The sequence below is a fragment of the Thermobia domestica genome, chromosome 18, assembly GCF_964235325.1.
Source record: "Thermobia domestica chromosome 18, izTheDome1.hap1.1, whole genome shotgun sequence".
NCBI lineage: Eukaryota > Metazoa > Arthropoda > Insecta > Zygentoma > Lepismatidae > Thermobia > Thermobia domestica.
In genome coordinates, this window is record NC_137471.1 from 43,088,304 (window position 1) to 43,101,036 (window position 12,733).

General features: G+C 34.7%; 1 protein-coding gene across 7 annotated transcripts in view; it reads left to right on the forward strand.

Moving 5' to 3' along the window:
- Positions 1 to 12,733, forward strand: part of LOC145675879 (uncharacterized) — a 143,822-nt gene that overhangs the window by 16,989 nt on the left and 114,100 nt on the right. For all 7 annotated transcript variants that reach the window (XR_014129236.1, XM_081746669.1, XM_081746670.1 and 4 more), the window contains exon 5: positions 10,143 to 10,204. Coding sequence is in view for 6 of the 7 variants with exons in the window: in XM_081746669.1 (XP_081602795.1) it covers positions 10,143 to 10,204 (62 nt within the window). In the remaining variant the exon portion in view is untranslated. The remainder of the gene's footprint in view (positions 1 to 10,142; positions 10,205 to 12,733) is intronic.

Below are 12,733 nucleotides of genomic sequence, written 5' to 3' on the forward strand. Positions count from 1 at the left end.
ATTAAATTTTTACCTGTAATCTGCACCAGCTCAGTTCATTCACCGCCACACCTCCAACTGGGCGCCATTTACGTCCACACATTCGCGTAGGCGTGGGCTGTTGATGATGCTTTCCCTTACCCTGCTCACTGTTGCAGGCGATGTTGGCGGCCTCCCATTTCGAGGACGGTCAAGGACGCTTCCTGTCTCCAAGAACTTAGCATGCCACTTTCAGCTTACAACTTACTTTTAACAGTCAACATTGAAACAACAATGAAAACAACAATGGATGGAATTTGGTAAGAAACTGACCCTTGCCCTCTCTCTCCCTCTCTCAACGTGTTCAGAGTTGCCGCTTATCTAACAGTGTTGCCAACTAAAAATTTAATCCTTCCGCTACCGTTTGCACTTTATTTGATTTCATTATGAGCATTTTTATGAAAATTATAAGCAAATTAAATCCGTCCAGACTTTATGAAAACCCTGTATTACTGCTTAGTAAATAAGCCCTCTTGACTTCTTACAGGGTCAATAAGCGAGTTCTTGATTGAAATAAAACTACCCTATCATACTTGTAACAAATAGCACTAAAGCCAACTTTCTTGTACGTATAAGTCATGACTGAAAATTAAAATTGCGTTGCTAAACTGTGGTGGACGGTGATTTAAGTAAGCAGCAAGTGTTCGCTCAATTAAAATTAAGTGCGAGCATAGTGAAATGGAAAAGCGATAGTGGAAATATAAAGTTTTTTCCTACGCTAGACCGGACAGTTGACTTACCTCTTGTTATGGTAAATAGGAGGAAAGTAGGCGAGCTAGTGTCAGGGTAGATGAAATGAGGACGATGATAATATAACCTCGTTGCCTTTATATAAAAAGTGCAAACTAGGACTTAACTTGATTTGTGTCTCAATATTTTAATTACTGAACAGAAAGCTTCTGTCTTTGCCAGCGGCAGTTTTCAATTTTTCGCTGCTAACAAATTGTAGAACCATATTCGACTTCTTAAGATTTAAATGGAAAGTTTTCTAATGCGTTAACACGTTTACCATCTTGTACGAATCAAGAAAATAAGCTTATATCAATAAGAGAAAATATCAACAAAGTATGGAGTTTTTGAAATAACAAGTTCACTATAACACTAAACTCATCAAACTGAAGTGAGTCCGTATGATGTCCTGAAATTGCCATATAGTTGTGGTAAGTGAAAAATAATACACTAAAGTACAAATTATTTAAGATAATCTTATTCAACTGTAGCAGAGAGAATTATGTTTGGGCGATTCTTAAAAGTAAATAAATAAATAAAAATGCATGGTTGAAATATAAGGCGATGTGTATATGTAGAGGATAATGTGAAGAATTTATGTCATTTTTAAAATCTAGCGTTAGACAAAGTAATATAATTATATATCGTTATTGTGTTTGGATATGTGTAAATTTTATTATAATAAATCAGATATTTTCTGAATATGTCGAAATAGGATATTGAATTATTTATCATCTTAAATTACAGCATAATATTTGATGAAACAAATTACTTGAAGAATGTAGTAGGGAAGTAATTAAACATGTAGTCTAATCAAGATTTTTTTTTTTTTTTTAATGCAGTGTAGGGTCGTACAGTATATACCGAAATCAAACAATTACGCTGTCTTTCGTAACTTGGTAGGGATAGAAAGACAGCTTTTCACGACAAAGAGTTAATTGCTAATATCAATGCGCGCCTGAAAAAGTACGTATGGCGATACAGTGATTGAATATAATGTTAGGCATGTGATGAAAAAGTTTAGGGAAGAAGAAATTGTAAAGTAGAAAAACTTTAGGGAAAATGGTAGACAATTCGAAGAGTAATATGCCAACAAGTGTTGTCTCTCGTATACAATACCTTGCTATTAATCACCGGTCACCCCTTGGTTACATGCATCTATCCTCCACACACGTCTGTTTCATTGCCACAACATGTAGCGTGATTCGTCTCTCCACATGATGCTTCTCCACTTTCCCATTGTCCACTTGCGCCATGATTTGCATCACTGTAATTGGCAGCGCTCGATCATTCGTGTGATCTTTGGCTTATGAGTAAGTGTTTGCGCATCGATCCCCAGTTCTAACATTCGTAAGGAATAGTACTAGAGATGCAAAAAAGCCGGCTTTTTTGAATCGATGGTTTTTTCACATAAAAAGCCGGCTTTTTTGGGAAAAAAACGAGAATTTTGGAAATTTTGGCTTTTTTCATTTTCATGATTTTTCTATCTAAATAGCTTTCTTATAGTATGTTCTATAGTTAGACAAGGATTCCATGACCTAAATGCCATATTTCGCTCTGAAATTCACCATCAAGATGGATGGAGCACATGTTTTACGAACTAAAGCTAAAATGAACAATGTGGTATTTGAGGGCAATTTTAGATGCTATTTAACTTTATTTTAACTTTTGAGTTATCGACATTTTTTTCTTCTCTAGATCATTTTAGTCTGTCATCCGTGTTTCATTTCTAAGAGCTGAGTACTCTAGCTTCTAGCGCAAAAGTTAAACTTATGTTTCTCTATATATGCGTCAAAGCGTACGTTTTTCAATATATCCGTCAAACCGTACCTCCACATTTCTGTTATACTGTAGCTGTGCAATGATTTAGCAATAATTTTCCGGATACAATCTTGAATACCAATTCACACAAATAATCAGTAGCGGATTTAGAAAAGTACTTTGGGAGGGGTTTCTCTGATTGTTTCGTTTTCTAAAATGTCCTAATTTTATTTGGGAGGTGCTTGAAGTTTGTAAGTACAGGCATAATTAATATTTCGTTTCGTTTATATGTTTAGCAATAATCTTCCAGATACAACCTTGAAGATCATTTTATACTGAGAATCAGTGGCGGATTTAGAAAAAAGTATTTTGGAAGGGGTTTTTCTTACTAATGTTTAATTTTTCTAAACATTCGTAATTTTTATTTGACGGGAGCTTAAAATTTATGAGTAAAGGCATAACTAATAGATATTTCGTTTGTTTTAGACATTACGTAACTTTGGGGAACAGGCTTCAGTCCGAAAGACTGCTCCCCTAACCTTCGCAAAACCGTCACTGCTGGTAATTAGTAATAATAACGATTTAAAAACAATAAGAAAGGAAGTCAGTCAACTCACAGTACATGCACTATTTCTACATTCACAGATGGAATGAAGAAAAGCTTTGTCAGAATGGTCGAATGCTGGGTTGAATCCCGGACTTCCCGATAGAAGCGCTAAAGCTAACCACTCAGTCATGTTTGTTCTGCAGTTGTATTTAGCTTAACTCAAATATATTCCATAGTCCTTCTTTTTTTTTTTTTGGGGGGGGGGGTCCGTAATGTTATGTTGAATCCCTCTTGTTAAAAATTCAGAAAAGTTGTGGATTGGGTAAACCGTGACGATGGTTATATAAAACTTAACTGTAGAATTTCAAGAATATACAGAACCAAAAGCTGTAGATGTGCAGCCTTTTTATATATGTTTTTATATATGTGCCAAAGTGTATTATATGTTTTATTTTAATTTTATTTTGTTTCAAAAAGAGGGTATGGAATATTTTGAAATAAAAATACTACATACAATTTTGTTAGTTATTTGTGTATTTTTTAAAAGAAGTGTTTACTTTTAGGGTTGGCTGGTTTTCACCAGCTGTTTTTTTTTTTTTAATAACTGGTTTAAACCAAAAAAAATAAAAAGAACGAAAAATGAGAATCGTGTGAACTTCATGGTTACGTTTCCACATATCAAACCATCTGCATTAGTTTCATCTCCTTTCCCGCTTTTAATCAAGACGTCCAATGTTCATTTCTCGGTCGAACCACAATCCTTCTTTCATGCGTAAACCAAGTAGCGGTTCGGATGTCGCTTTAAGCGAAATTGTTCTCCTTGATAACCTCGGTATTACGTAAGGATGTTAAGCCTAAACATTCGAAACGAAACCAAATTCTATAGTTCTGCATGCGTGAATGCCTGTTGTTTTATAAAGAAGCCAACGTTGCTTAAATATATTGATAGAAATTGGCAAAATTTATCGATTGCCTACGTAGCTTCCAACATTAGCTTGGATTGGACTTTCAATGATATCTACATACTAAATTTGTAATTTAATACCTCAGTTTTAGCGTACTGATTATGATACGTTGACCTTTAAATTTTACATGCAAAGCAATAACAGGATTTTCCCGTTATTGTTTTACATTTAAAGTAATGACGGGATTTTCCCGATGGCTAAGGCGGGAGTTTCTCAATTTAAGAAATTTACTGACCGGACTTCTTTAAGCTTATGGAACCTCTTCCAACATAACCCCGTTGTTGCATAATAACACTAAGGCGAAACAAACTTATTTCTGTGAATATGTAATATAAATACATAAAACAAAATATCTAAATCAAAAAACCTGGTTTAAACCAAAAGAACCTGGTTTAAACTTACCCCCCAAAACGGGTTTTTGGCATTTTCAGAAACAACACTGCTTACTTTGACAACCCTGCTTACTTTTGTACATAGGAGGTTAAAAAATTCTTATATTCTAACTTCAACATATTTACATTGGTTAATCCTTTGGAATTCATAATGTAAATATGTTGAAGTAAAATTGTTTGAAATATCTTTTCGAAATTCATGGTTTATTTTCGAGGTTTTATATTATTATCAGCATCAACCACTAATTAAATGATTTTTTGTGTTATAGAGAAGCGAAACAAAGTCTGCTTTATCAATTTAAAGCAGAATTTTGAAAAAAGCCCAAAATTTCCCAAGCAAAAAAGCGAAGCAGAAAAAACCGAGTTTTTTTTCAAAAAAAGCCGTTTTTTTTCCCAGCCCTTGCATCTCTAAATAGTACATGTACTGGCATCACTCCCACTTACCAACTAAAACTCTGTGGCTACAGTGTCCAATGACTTTGGCCGGTGTGTTTCCATTACGCGTCTAGAACAGACATCTGAGACATTTCACAGACTAACAACAGAACATTAATTATAACTACGTCACAAATTGCCAAAACAACTTTCTATCAGAATCTTGAAAATTTAGCCCAACAGTCTTCGGCTGTTGTTCTTCCCCATGCATTGCGAAAATATTGTGAGTGTTAGGCTTATCTTCCACAAACTCATTCTCCTTGTCTGGAACAAGGAGGAATTACTACCAAGAGGGGAAAGAATTAATCATCTTTCCAATTGACAAGAAAGGCGACAAAACTAATTGTAATAATTATCGAGGCATTTCTCTTCTGTCAGTATTCTATAAAATCCTCTCAAACATTCTATTTGCAAGATTGATCCCATACACATATGGAATTATTGGAGATTATCAGTGCGGATTTAGGTGAAAGCGATCAACTATCGACCAGATATGTACCATTCGACAAATACTCGGAAAGAAGAAAGAAAAGTTTTAGTATGTGTGTTGAAACAGACAGGCTCTTCATAATCTTGTGCGGTCAAGACGTCATTTAAGTGAAGTTGTATTGCACGTATTCTTTAGCTTGTTAATGCAATGATTGAGAGTTGAAAAGACCCTGTAGTTTACAGTTTATGAGTTTCAGAGCAATTACAGTGAAATAACTCTAAAGCGGACAGCTGTGGGGAATCAAAAATTGTCCGCTATAGAGAGGTGTCCGCCTTAGAGAGGTTTCAATATTTTCTTACGTAAATTAATAAACAAGGTAATATGCAATTAGAAAAAATATTTTTTCATGAATCAGGTATGTATGAATATTACCAAAATGTTCTGTATCTGCATTATCTTGCGTCATCTAATTCCCTATGTTTGAAGCACAACATGGGAATAAGATGTTGTAGTTCTTTCGATTTACACTTATCTCTACTTGCTACTTTTTTGGTATGTTGCTTTAATTTGTGAGTTAATTGCAGTCCAGTAATGGCTTTTTAAAGACAATATGAGTACCCGTGGCCAAAAATACTAAACTTGTCTAGTGCTTCGTTAGAGATTGCAGCGGGACAGTAGAATGATGTGTCATTCCAAACAGTGGGCAACTGTCAATCACTTTTGTTTTTGAGGCAGGTTGGGTGGGAGTGGAATGCAAGCAAAGGACATAAGGGTGTTGTGAAACAGAGACCCTTCCTCTGGGTTGCTGAACAGACAGTTGAGGAGGCAAAATGTTGTCACACCCTCATGTTCTTCCTTGGTGACATACGTATGAATCACTAAAAGTGTATTTTTACTGTACTTTTCAACTTGTTTCTAGAGAAAGTGTTCATAATACGGAGGTAAATAATACCTATAAAAGACAAGAAAGACTGTCCGTGTCCGTACTAGAAAGTGTTCGCTTTAGAAAGGTTGGCTAATATGTTTTTTCTATTACAGTGTTTGGGGATTACAAAGTATGTCCGTTATGGGAGGTGTCCGTTAGTAGAGGTTTCACTGTAATACTAGACATACCCAATAGAGATTAGGCATGTATAGAGCTCAGGCATGTATAGAGTTTCGAGCTCTGTATAAAATGAAATTCCCATTGTCGTCATTGATGAGGAGGAACGAGAGACAAAGTATAAAGAAAAAAATCAAAAATTCCAAAATTTGAGAAAAATACAAAAAAATTTAAGAATACAGATTCTGAAAGATTACTAAATATGCGTATATCACCGTAATGCCACATATTCATTAACTTTTTTTAAAACTTACTAGGCGTAGGTTTACACTATTATCCCAATAATGAAAGCTAACGATTAACAATTGGCTGGAGAAATTGACAAAGGAAAAAAGGGACATTGAGGAATGGAATCAATCCTGCAACTGAAAAGAAAAGAAGAGGATATAAAAAGAAAAGCAGAAAATGAACTTTTGTTTCAGTCTTCTGAACGTCTGAAAACAGCTGTGAAGGGGAAGGACATGATTGAAGTGGTTATATATATATATATATATATATATATATATATATATATATATATAAAATACCATAAGGGATACACTAACATACAATAACCTCCCAAGCGAGTCACTTTTTTTAAAACTAAAAGTTACTTTTTTTCAAGTTGGTCACTAAAAGTTTTTTTTTTTTTTTTTTTTGGAGGGGGGTAAAGTAATTTTTTCGTGTGATTTATGTTTTGCATTGGCAGTTTTCAACGAAAGCACAGTTAAATTTTATCATCTCAAGTTCAAAACTTTTCAAGGATATCACAGAATTGCTTCAGAAGTAGTGGTCCTTGTACATGTTCTGTACTCTAAATTTAAAATGTTACCAAGGTTTTTTTTATTTTTTTTTATTGCGATTTGTGAAGAAAGAAGTTACATCTTTAGACTGAACTAGATAAAAGTGCTTCAAGTGAGGAAGATCTGTTACCTGTTGATGAAATGGAGTGTGAGGAAGAAGTAATGTTAGCATTCAGGAGCTGGAAGGAGAAGGATGTTATTAGTTTCAAGAAAAATGTAGTCTCACTACGTGGCAGTATATAAACACATAGTGAAAACCATTGAAATTTCTCCAGAACTTAAGTACTTGTCTTGTCTTCATCCGGAAAATGTAAAATCTTCTGAGAGTGTCAAGTATATTACAAATCTGGCAAAAGTTCTTCCGCTCAACATTGATTTGGAAGTTCAACTTGAGAATTTCTCACGAAGTCTTTGCAGTGGCTGAATAGATGATTTCTGGAGTAATTTTTTCATCAAGTTTCCTACAGTGGCAACGGTGGTGAAAGTTTGTCTCTAAGTCATGGCAGTGCTGACGTGGAACGTGGGTTTTCACTGTCACGTCGTCTGCTCTCTGAAGATTGCACAGCGATGGCTTTAAGAACTCTCAGTGCTAAGTGAAATATAATGTTCGGGATGAAGAAATTTGGAAATAGGCCAGAACTGGTTCCACTTACTCATAAGCTTCTTACATCTGTTAGATTTGGTTACCATAACTAGAAAGTATACTTAGAAAACCTAAGAATGGAGGAAGCCCAAAAAGAAGTCGTAAAGAAGAAAGATGGAACAAAACAACAAGCAAAGAGGGAGGTAATGGAGAAATTGGCAAAGGAAAAAAGGGGGCATTGAGGACATGGAGAAATCCTGGAACAGAAAAGAAAAGAAGAGGATATGAAAAGAAAAGCAGAAAATGAACTTTTGTTTCAGGCTTCTGAACGTCTGAAAACAGCTGTTCCGTCATCGGAAGGACATGACAGAAGTACACTTTGCGCAGGTATGTTTTAGGGGTTGGAGACAGTAAGGAAAGATTTGCAACATGAACAGAAACAGACCGATGACGTGCAGAAAAAATCGTCCTTAATAACTCACCTCTTTGTGAAGAAAGACTAATTTTACGTGAAAATATGAAAATCTGTTAGCATACTTTTTGGTTACTGCTTTTTATTCCATTTTGTATGCAACTGCATTTTTAGTTAACATTTGTAATTTATTTTAAAAGTTACGAATTCTTATAAGGGTATAAACATAATTCATATTATTTGCTTTGATCTTATGTGTTAAAGGAGCCTCTAAACACAAGTAATCCATCTTTTTTTTTTTTTAATTAGCTGACAAACTTAAATAAAATAATTTTTAATATTAACATGTTAAAACATTATGTATTTCAGCTATGATCCATTTTGGTTGATGAAAAAAAAAAAAGTAAAATTCAATTTATGCCCAAGTTTGGCATCAAGGTTAAAAGTTACTTTTTGATAAGATTTTAGTCACTTTTTGGTCACGTCTTCATGTGCTTTTGGTCACTTTTCAACTATTTACAAGAGACCATACCACTAGGAGCCCTGCAATAAGAATAAGACAATGGGATTTAAGCCCGGAAATGTATAAATACCACTGCCATTATCTCAGTTCCCCTAAGTTTGTTAGTGTCACACATTTTCGTCATTTATGGATTTTTTTTTAAAGTTAAGCATATTGGTGGTACATATAAATCTATATTGGTATTGTCTTTTTTTCTTACTAAGTCAAGTGAGCCAAATGTGAAGAGATGTTCTCCGGGGGGAGGATCTTCCCACTAAAGTGGACGGATTGTATGACTCATTGGTTGCGTTAATACAGGTGGTATCTCAGTCCTAATTTTAAGTAGACAGGACTAGGATTGTAGTCCCTCCCTGGTCTCCAGATCATGTATTGGACTGCCGTTGTGATCATATCGTGGGACTCGATTCCTTATGATTAAGGACGTGTTTTAGTATCAAAAGGGGAAGTAGTTTCGTATTAAAACGCTCCAGTGCCAACACTGGAGATACTGGTAGACTCCACTCGCTAGTGGAGTTCCCTCCACTAATAGGTATAACTGGGAGATTGGCTTCAGTCCATTGCTATTGATCTGATAAGAGAGGAACTCATGTTCTACTTGGGAGATGGGAAGTGCTCTTAACCTTGAAGGTAATGCAAAGTGTTCAGCAAAGTTAGGGATTTCATTTAGACATTCGGCACATACAGAATATGAATAAATAAATTTCTACTAAACATGAAAACTTTGTTAAAATATTACTAAATATGAAGACTTAAGGCACGCTATTTCGGTTCAAAATATTATGAAACATCAAGATCCTTGTTCCCATTGTCCTATGGGGCATGATTTAAAGTATGAAATTTCATTTTTGCCTTTTCTAATGATGAATCTTAGGTATATTTGATAATATTGAACGTGTCAATTAATTTAGTGACTCCATTTTTAAATCTCCATGTAGAAAAATTAAGTAATGTTTGATCAGATAGTGGAGATGCAATGACTGAGTGGTAAAGTTCTCATTTTTGTGGCAAGGAGAAGCAGTTTTTAATCTTAGGCCATGTTAGTTGTGACAGTTAGGCGTGTCCATATTTATCTCCTGGTTTATTTTCTCCTAGTTTGCCACGATATCACGAACCCTTGCAGTATCATTCAGTTGTACTTTCTTTTTTCTCACTGGGAATAAACATGGTACGAGTAACGAAACGTTTCATATCATTATTCGCCGTATGTACTTCTTAATACACATTAATTAGAATAATGTACATAAAAATTCGTGATCTTTTGTTTTACTATTACGTAACTGGCGTTTTCTTGCTCTAATTGAGAGAGAAAATTTCGGACAACACTGGCTTCATATAAAGATTATCAGGATCTTGATTTAGTCATTCATACTGTGGTAAAAGTATAAAATTTTTATATCTCCACAAATTTGTGCTGTAACGATAGTGATATGTGGTTCATTCAATGATATCTCTTTTACTTTTAGAGTGTAGCTCATCGTTTAAGAGGCTGTTTGGATGCTCAAGTAAAAGCGGATCGATTTTGAAGGTAAGAGAATTATAAGTTAGAGATTTACTGCTAATTTCTATAGAATAATACGAGCGAGGAGTTAGGGAAAAAGAAGAAAGAGAATTAGAAGCAAATAATTATCTATTCCATTTTTCAAGTGAAGAGAAATCTGGTTACTTAGGGACACAAAATTATCCTTTACCTTAACTTTAGTTTGTCACTATCAGTCGAGACATCGAACTTTGAGCTTCATTCTTTTAAAATAAGTAGCATATTTTTAACAATATATTTATTTTACATGCAGTAAATTATTCAAATATAAGATTCGTCATTCATTGTAAAGGATCAGTATCTTCCCTAAGACTCTACAAAGTGCATTGATATTTCACTAGTATTAAGAAGCAAGTCATAAATTCGCTATTTCTGCCGTAAAAGAAAGAAAAAAAAAATGTTATTCCTTTCCCTTCTCTATACTCTACTGAAATATGTATAGTAAAATAACAGTTTTAAAGATAAATAAAATACGAATTTACTTTATCTTAAACAATGTAATCTATATATTAAAATGCTACGTTTATATGTTTGTCTCCAAAGAAAAGTTTATATATTTGTCTTCAATCCTTTCGACAATGAGATTTCGAAATCCACAAGTGCTAGAAACGTGCCGTTTTCACTGGTCAGTTCCAAATTTTGTGTAGCTTGTCCAGTTCTAATTGAATATTAAAAAAAGCATGGCCGTTATTTCACTATTACATTTTTCGGGGCACGTTGAAATTTTACCGGAAGTGTTGAAATTTAAAAAAAAATTAAAAGCAGCATATCCTACGAGTTATACATTCCATGTTTGTGTACAAGGATTGCATATTTTTCAGGTGTTTGTTTCATGGCCAAATGATAATGAAGGATAACCATTTCTCCAGTCTAAGATGAATCTTTATTATTTGGAGTGTTTTGCCCAATGAACATTAGATATCACTGACATTATAATTAATTGTGTGTGTGTCATGTATTTGCTTATTACATACTGCATGCAAGAAGAAAGAAAACACTGATCATACATGAATTAGAAACTCCAACCGGAAGTAGGCTCAAATCTTGCAGACGGTGCGAGATATCGAAAAAATAATGAAAAAAAAAATCTCCCCTTTATGGCACCCCTTGCCGATTTTTATCAAGCCATCTTTCACTTGTGTCTGTAAAGGGGCATGTACAAATGTTGTGAGAAGTGACAAGATCAAAGTCGATAGAAATAGTGAGACACTCCAGGATATTAATTAGAAGCAACACCTATGATCAGTATGTATTGATTAATTAATTAGAGTTAAATACGATCAATTTCACGATAAAATGGGATAGGTTTTCTGTTCAAAATTAGTTCTCCTATGGAACTTTAGAGAGTTTAGAACATTAACCGAAATATTGTTAAGGACAAGTTTTATTAGGGTAAATCCTAGTTGTACGGTATTCCTATCTGTATTATGTAATAAGTCTTCACTGTATACTTGCTGCAGTTGACTACACTTACGAATGTGGTACAAAGATTGGTTGGTTGGTTAATTTGGAGTTTAGTGTCCCTTTCAGCGCCGAGGCTATATGATACGTAGACCTACAGTTTAACGTGGGATCCGAACCCATAAGGGAGCTCTGATAGAAAGATTATTTAGTTAATATGTATTTCACAAGTGTAGACCAAAAGTGAAAATAGCCTGGACGTGAAATACTTATTGTCCAAAATAGAAGAAAAATGAATAGAGTACATACACTAACATTTAGAACATCTAACATGTTCACTACCGTAGAGGATCTCCGTTTATTTTTATTCAGTTTCCTGTTACCATGGGCGATTTTATCTTTTAGTTCATATGTGTCATGCATAACTATTTATGCTTGTCTTTCATACCATGTGCAATCGTACTTATTTCAGTCCGTCGTATTATGCAGCAATTTAGTCTTTTATTTTATTTCTTTTGATCATGTAAGTCATAGACTACCGTAATGATTAAAAAAAAAAAAAAAAAACGACGTAACGGCTCGCTTTGTGAACCTGAGCCGCTTCACACCATCTGTTAGCGACTGATGGAACTACGCCAGCCTAGCGTGGCGTAGCCCTATCGCTAACCGGCGTATCGGGAGTTTTCTAGACACTTTTATTCACATGACTCCCCAATTTGCCTCACGATGCTAAGTGGACGCCGAAAATTGGGGAAGCATCGGCTGGGAATCGAACCCGAAACCACGCGGACATGAATCCAACGCTCTAACCACTTGACTATGGTGTCTGCCACCGTAGTCATTAGTCATTTTAGATTTTGTCCTATAAAATGGAAGATTCTAGTCATTTATTTTGTCAATGCGTATTGAAACCGAAACGAAATGATAAAAATCTAGCTCCACCAGGGTTTGCCGAAGTGGGCCCAGCCCGAAAAAACCCGGTGGGTTTTTTCGGGTTGGACCCACCTGAAAAAACCCACTTTAAAACCCACCTGGGTTTTTGACCTATTTGTTCGTATAATATTGATACAACTAAAGTGATCACATTGTAAGTGATTTGTATCAGATTTTAGACTT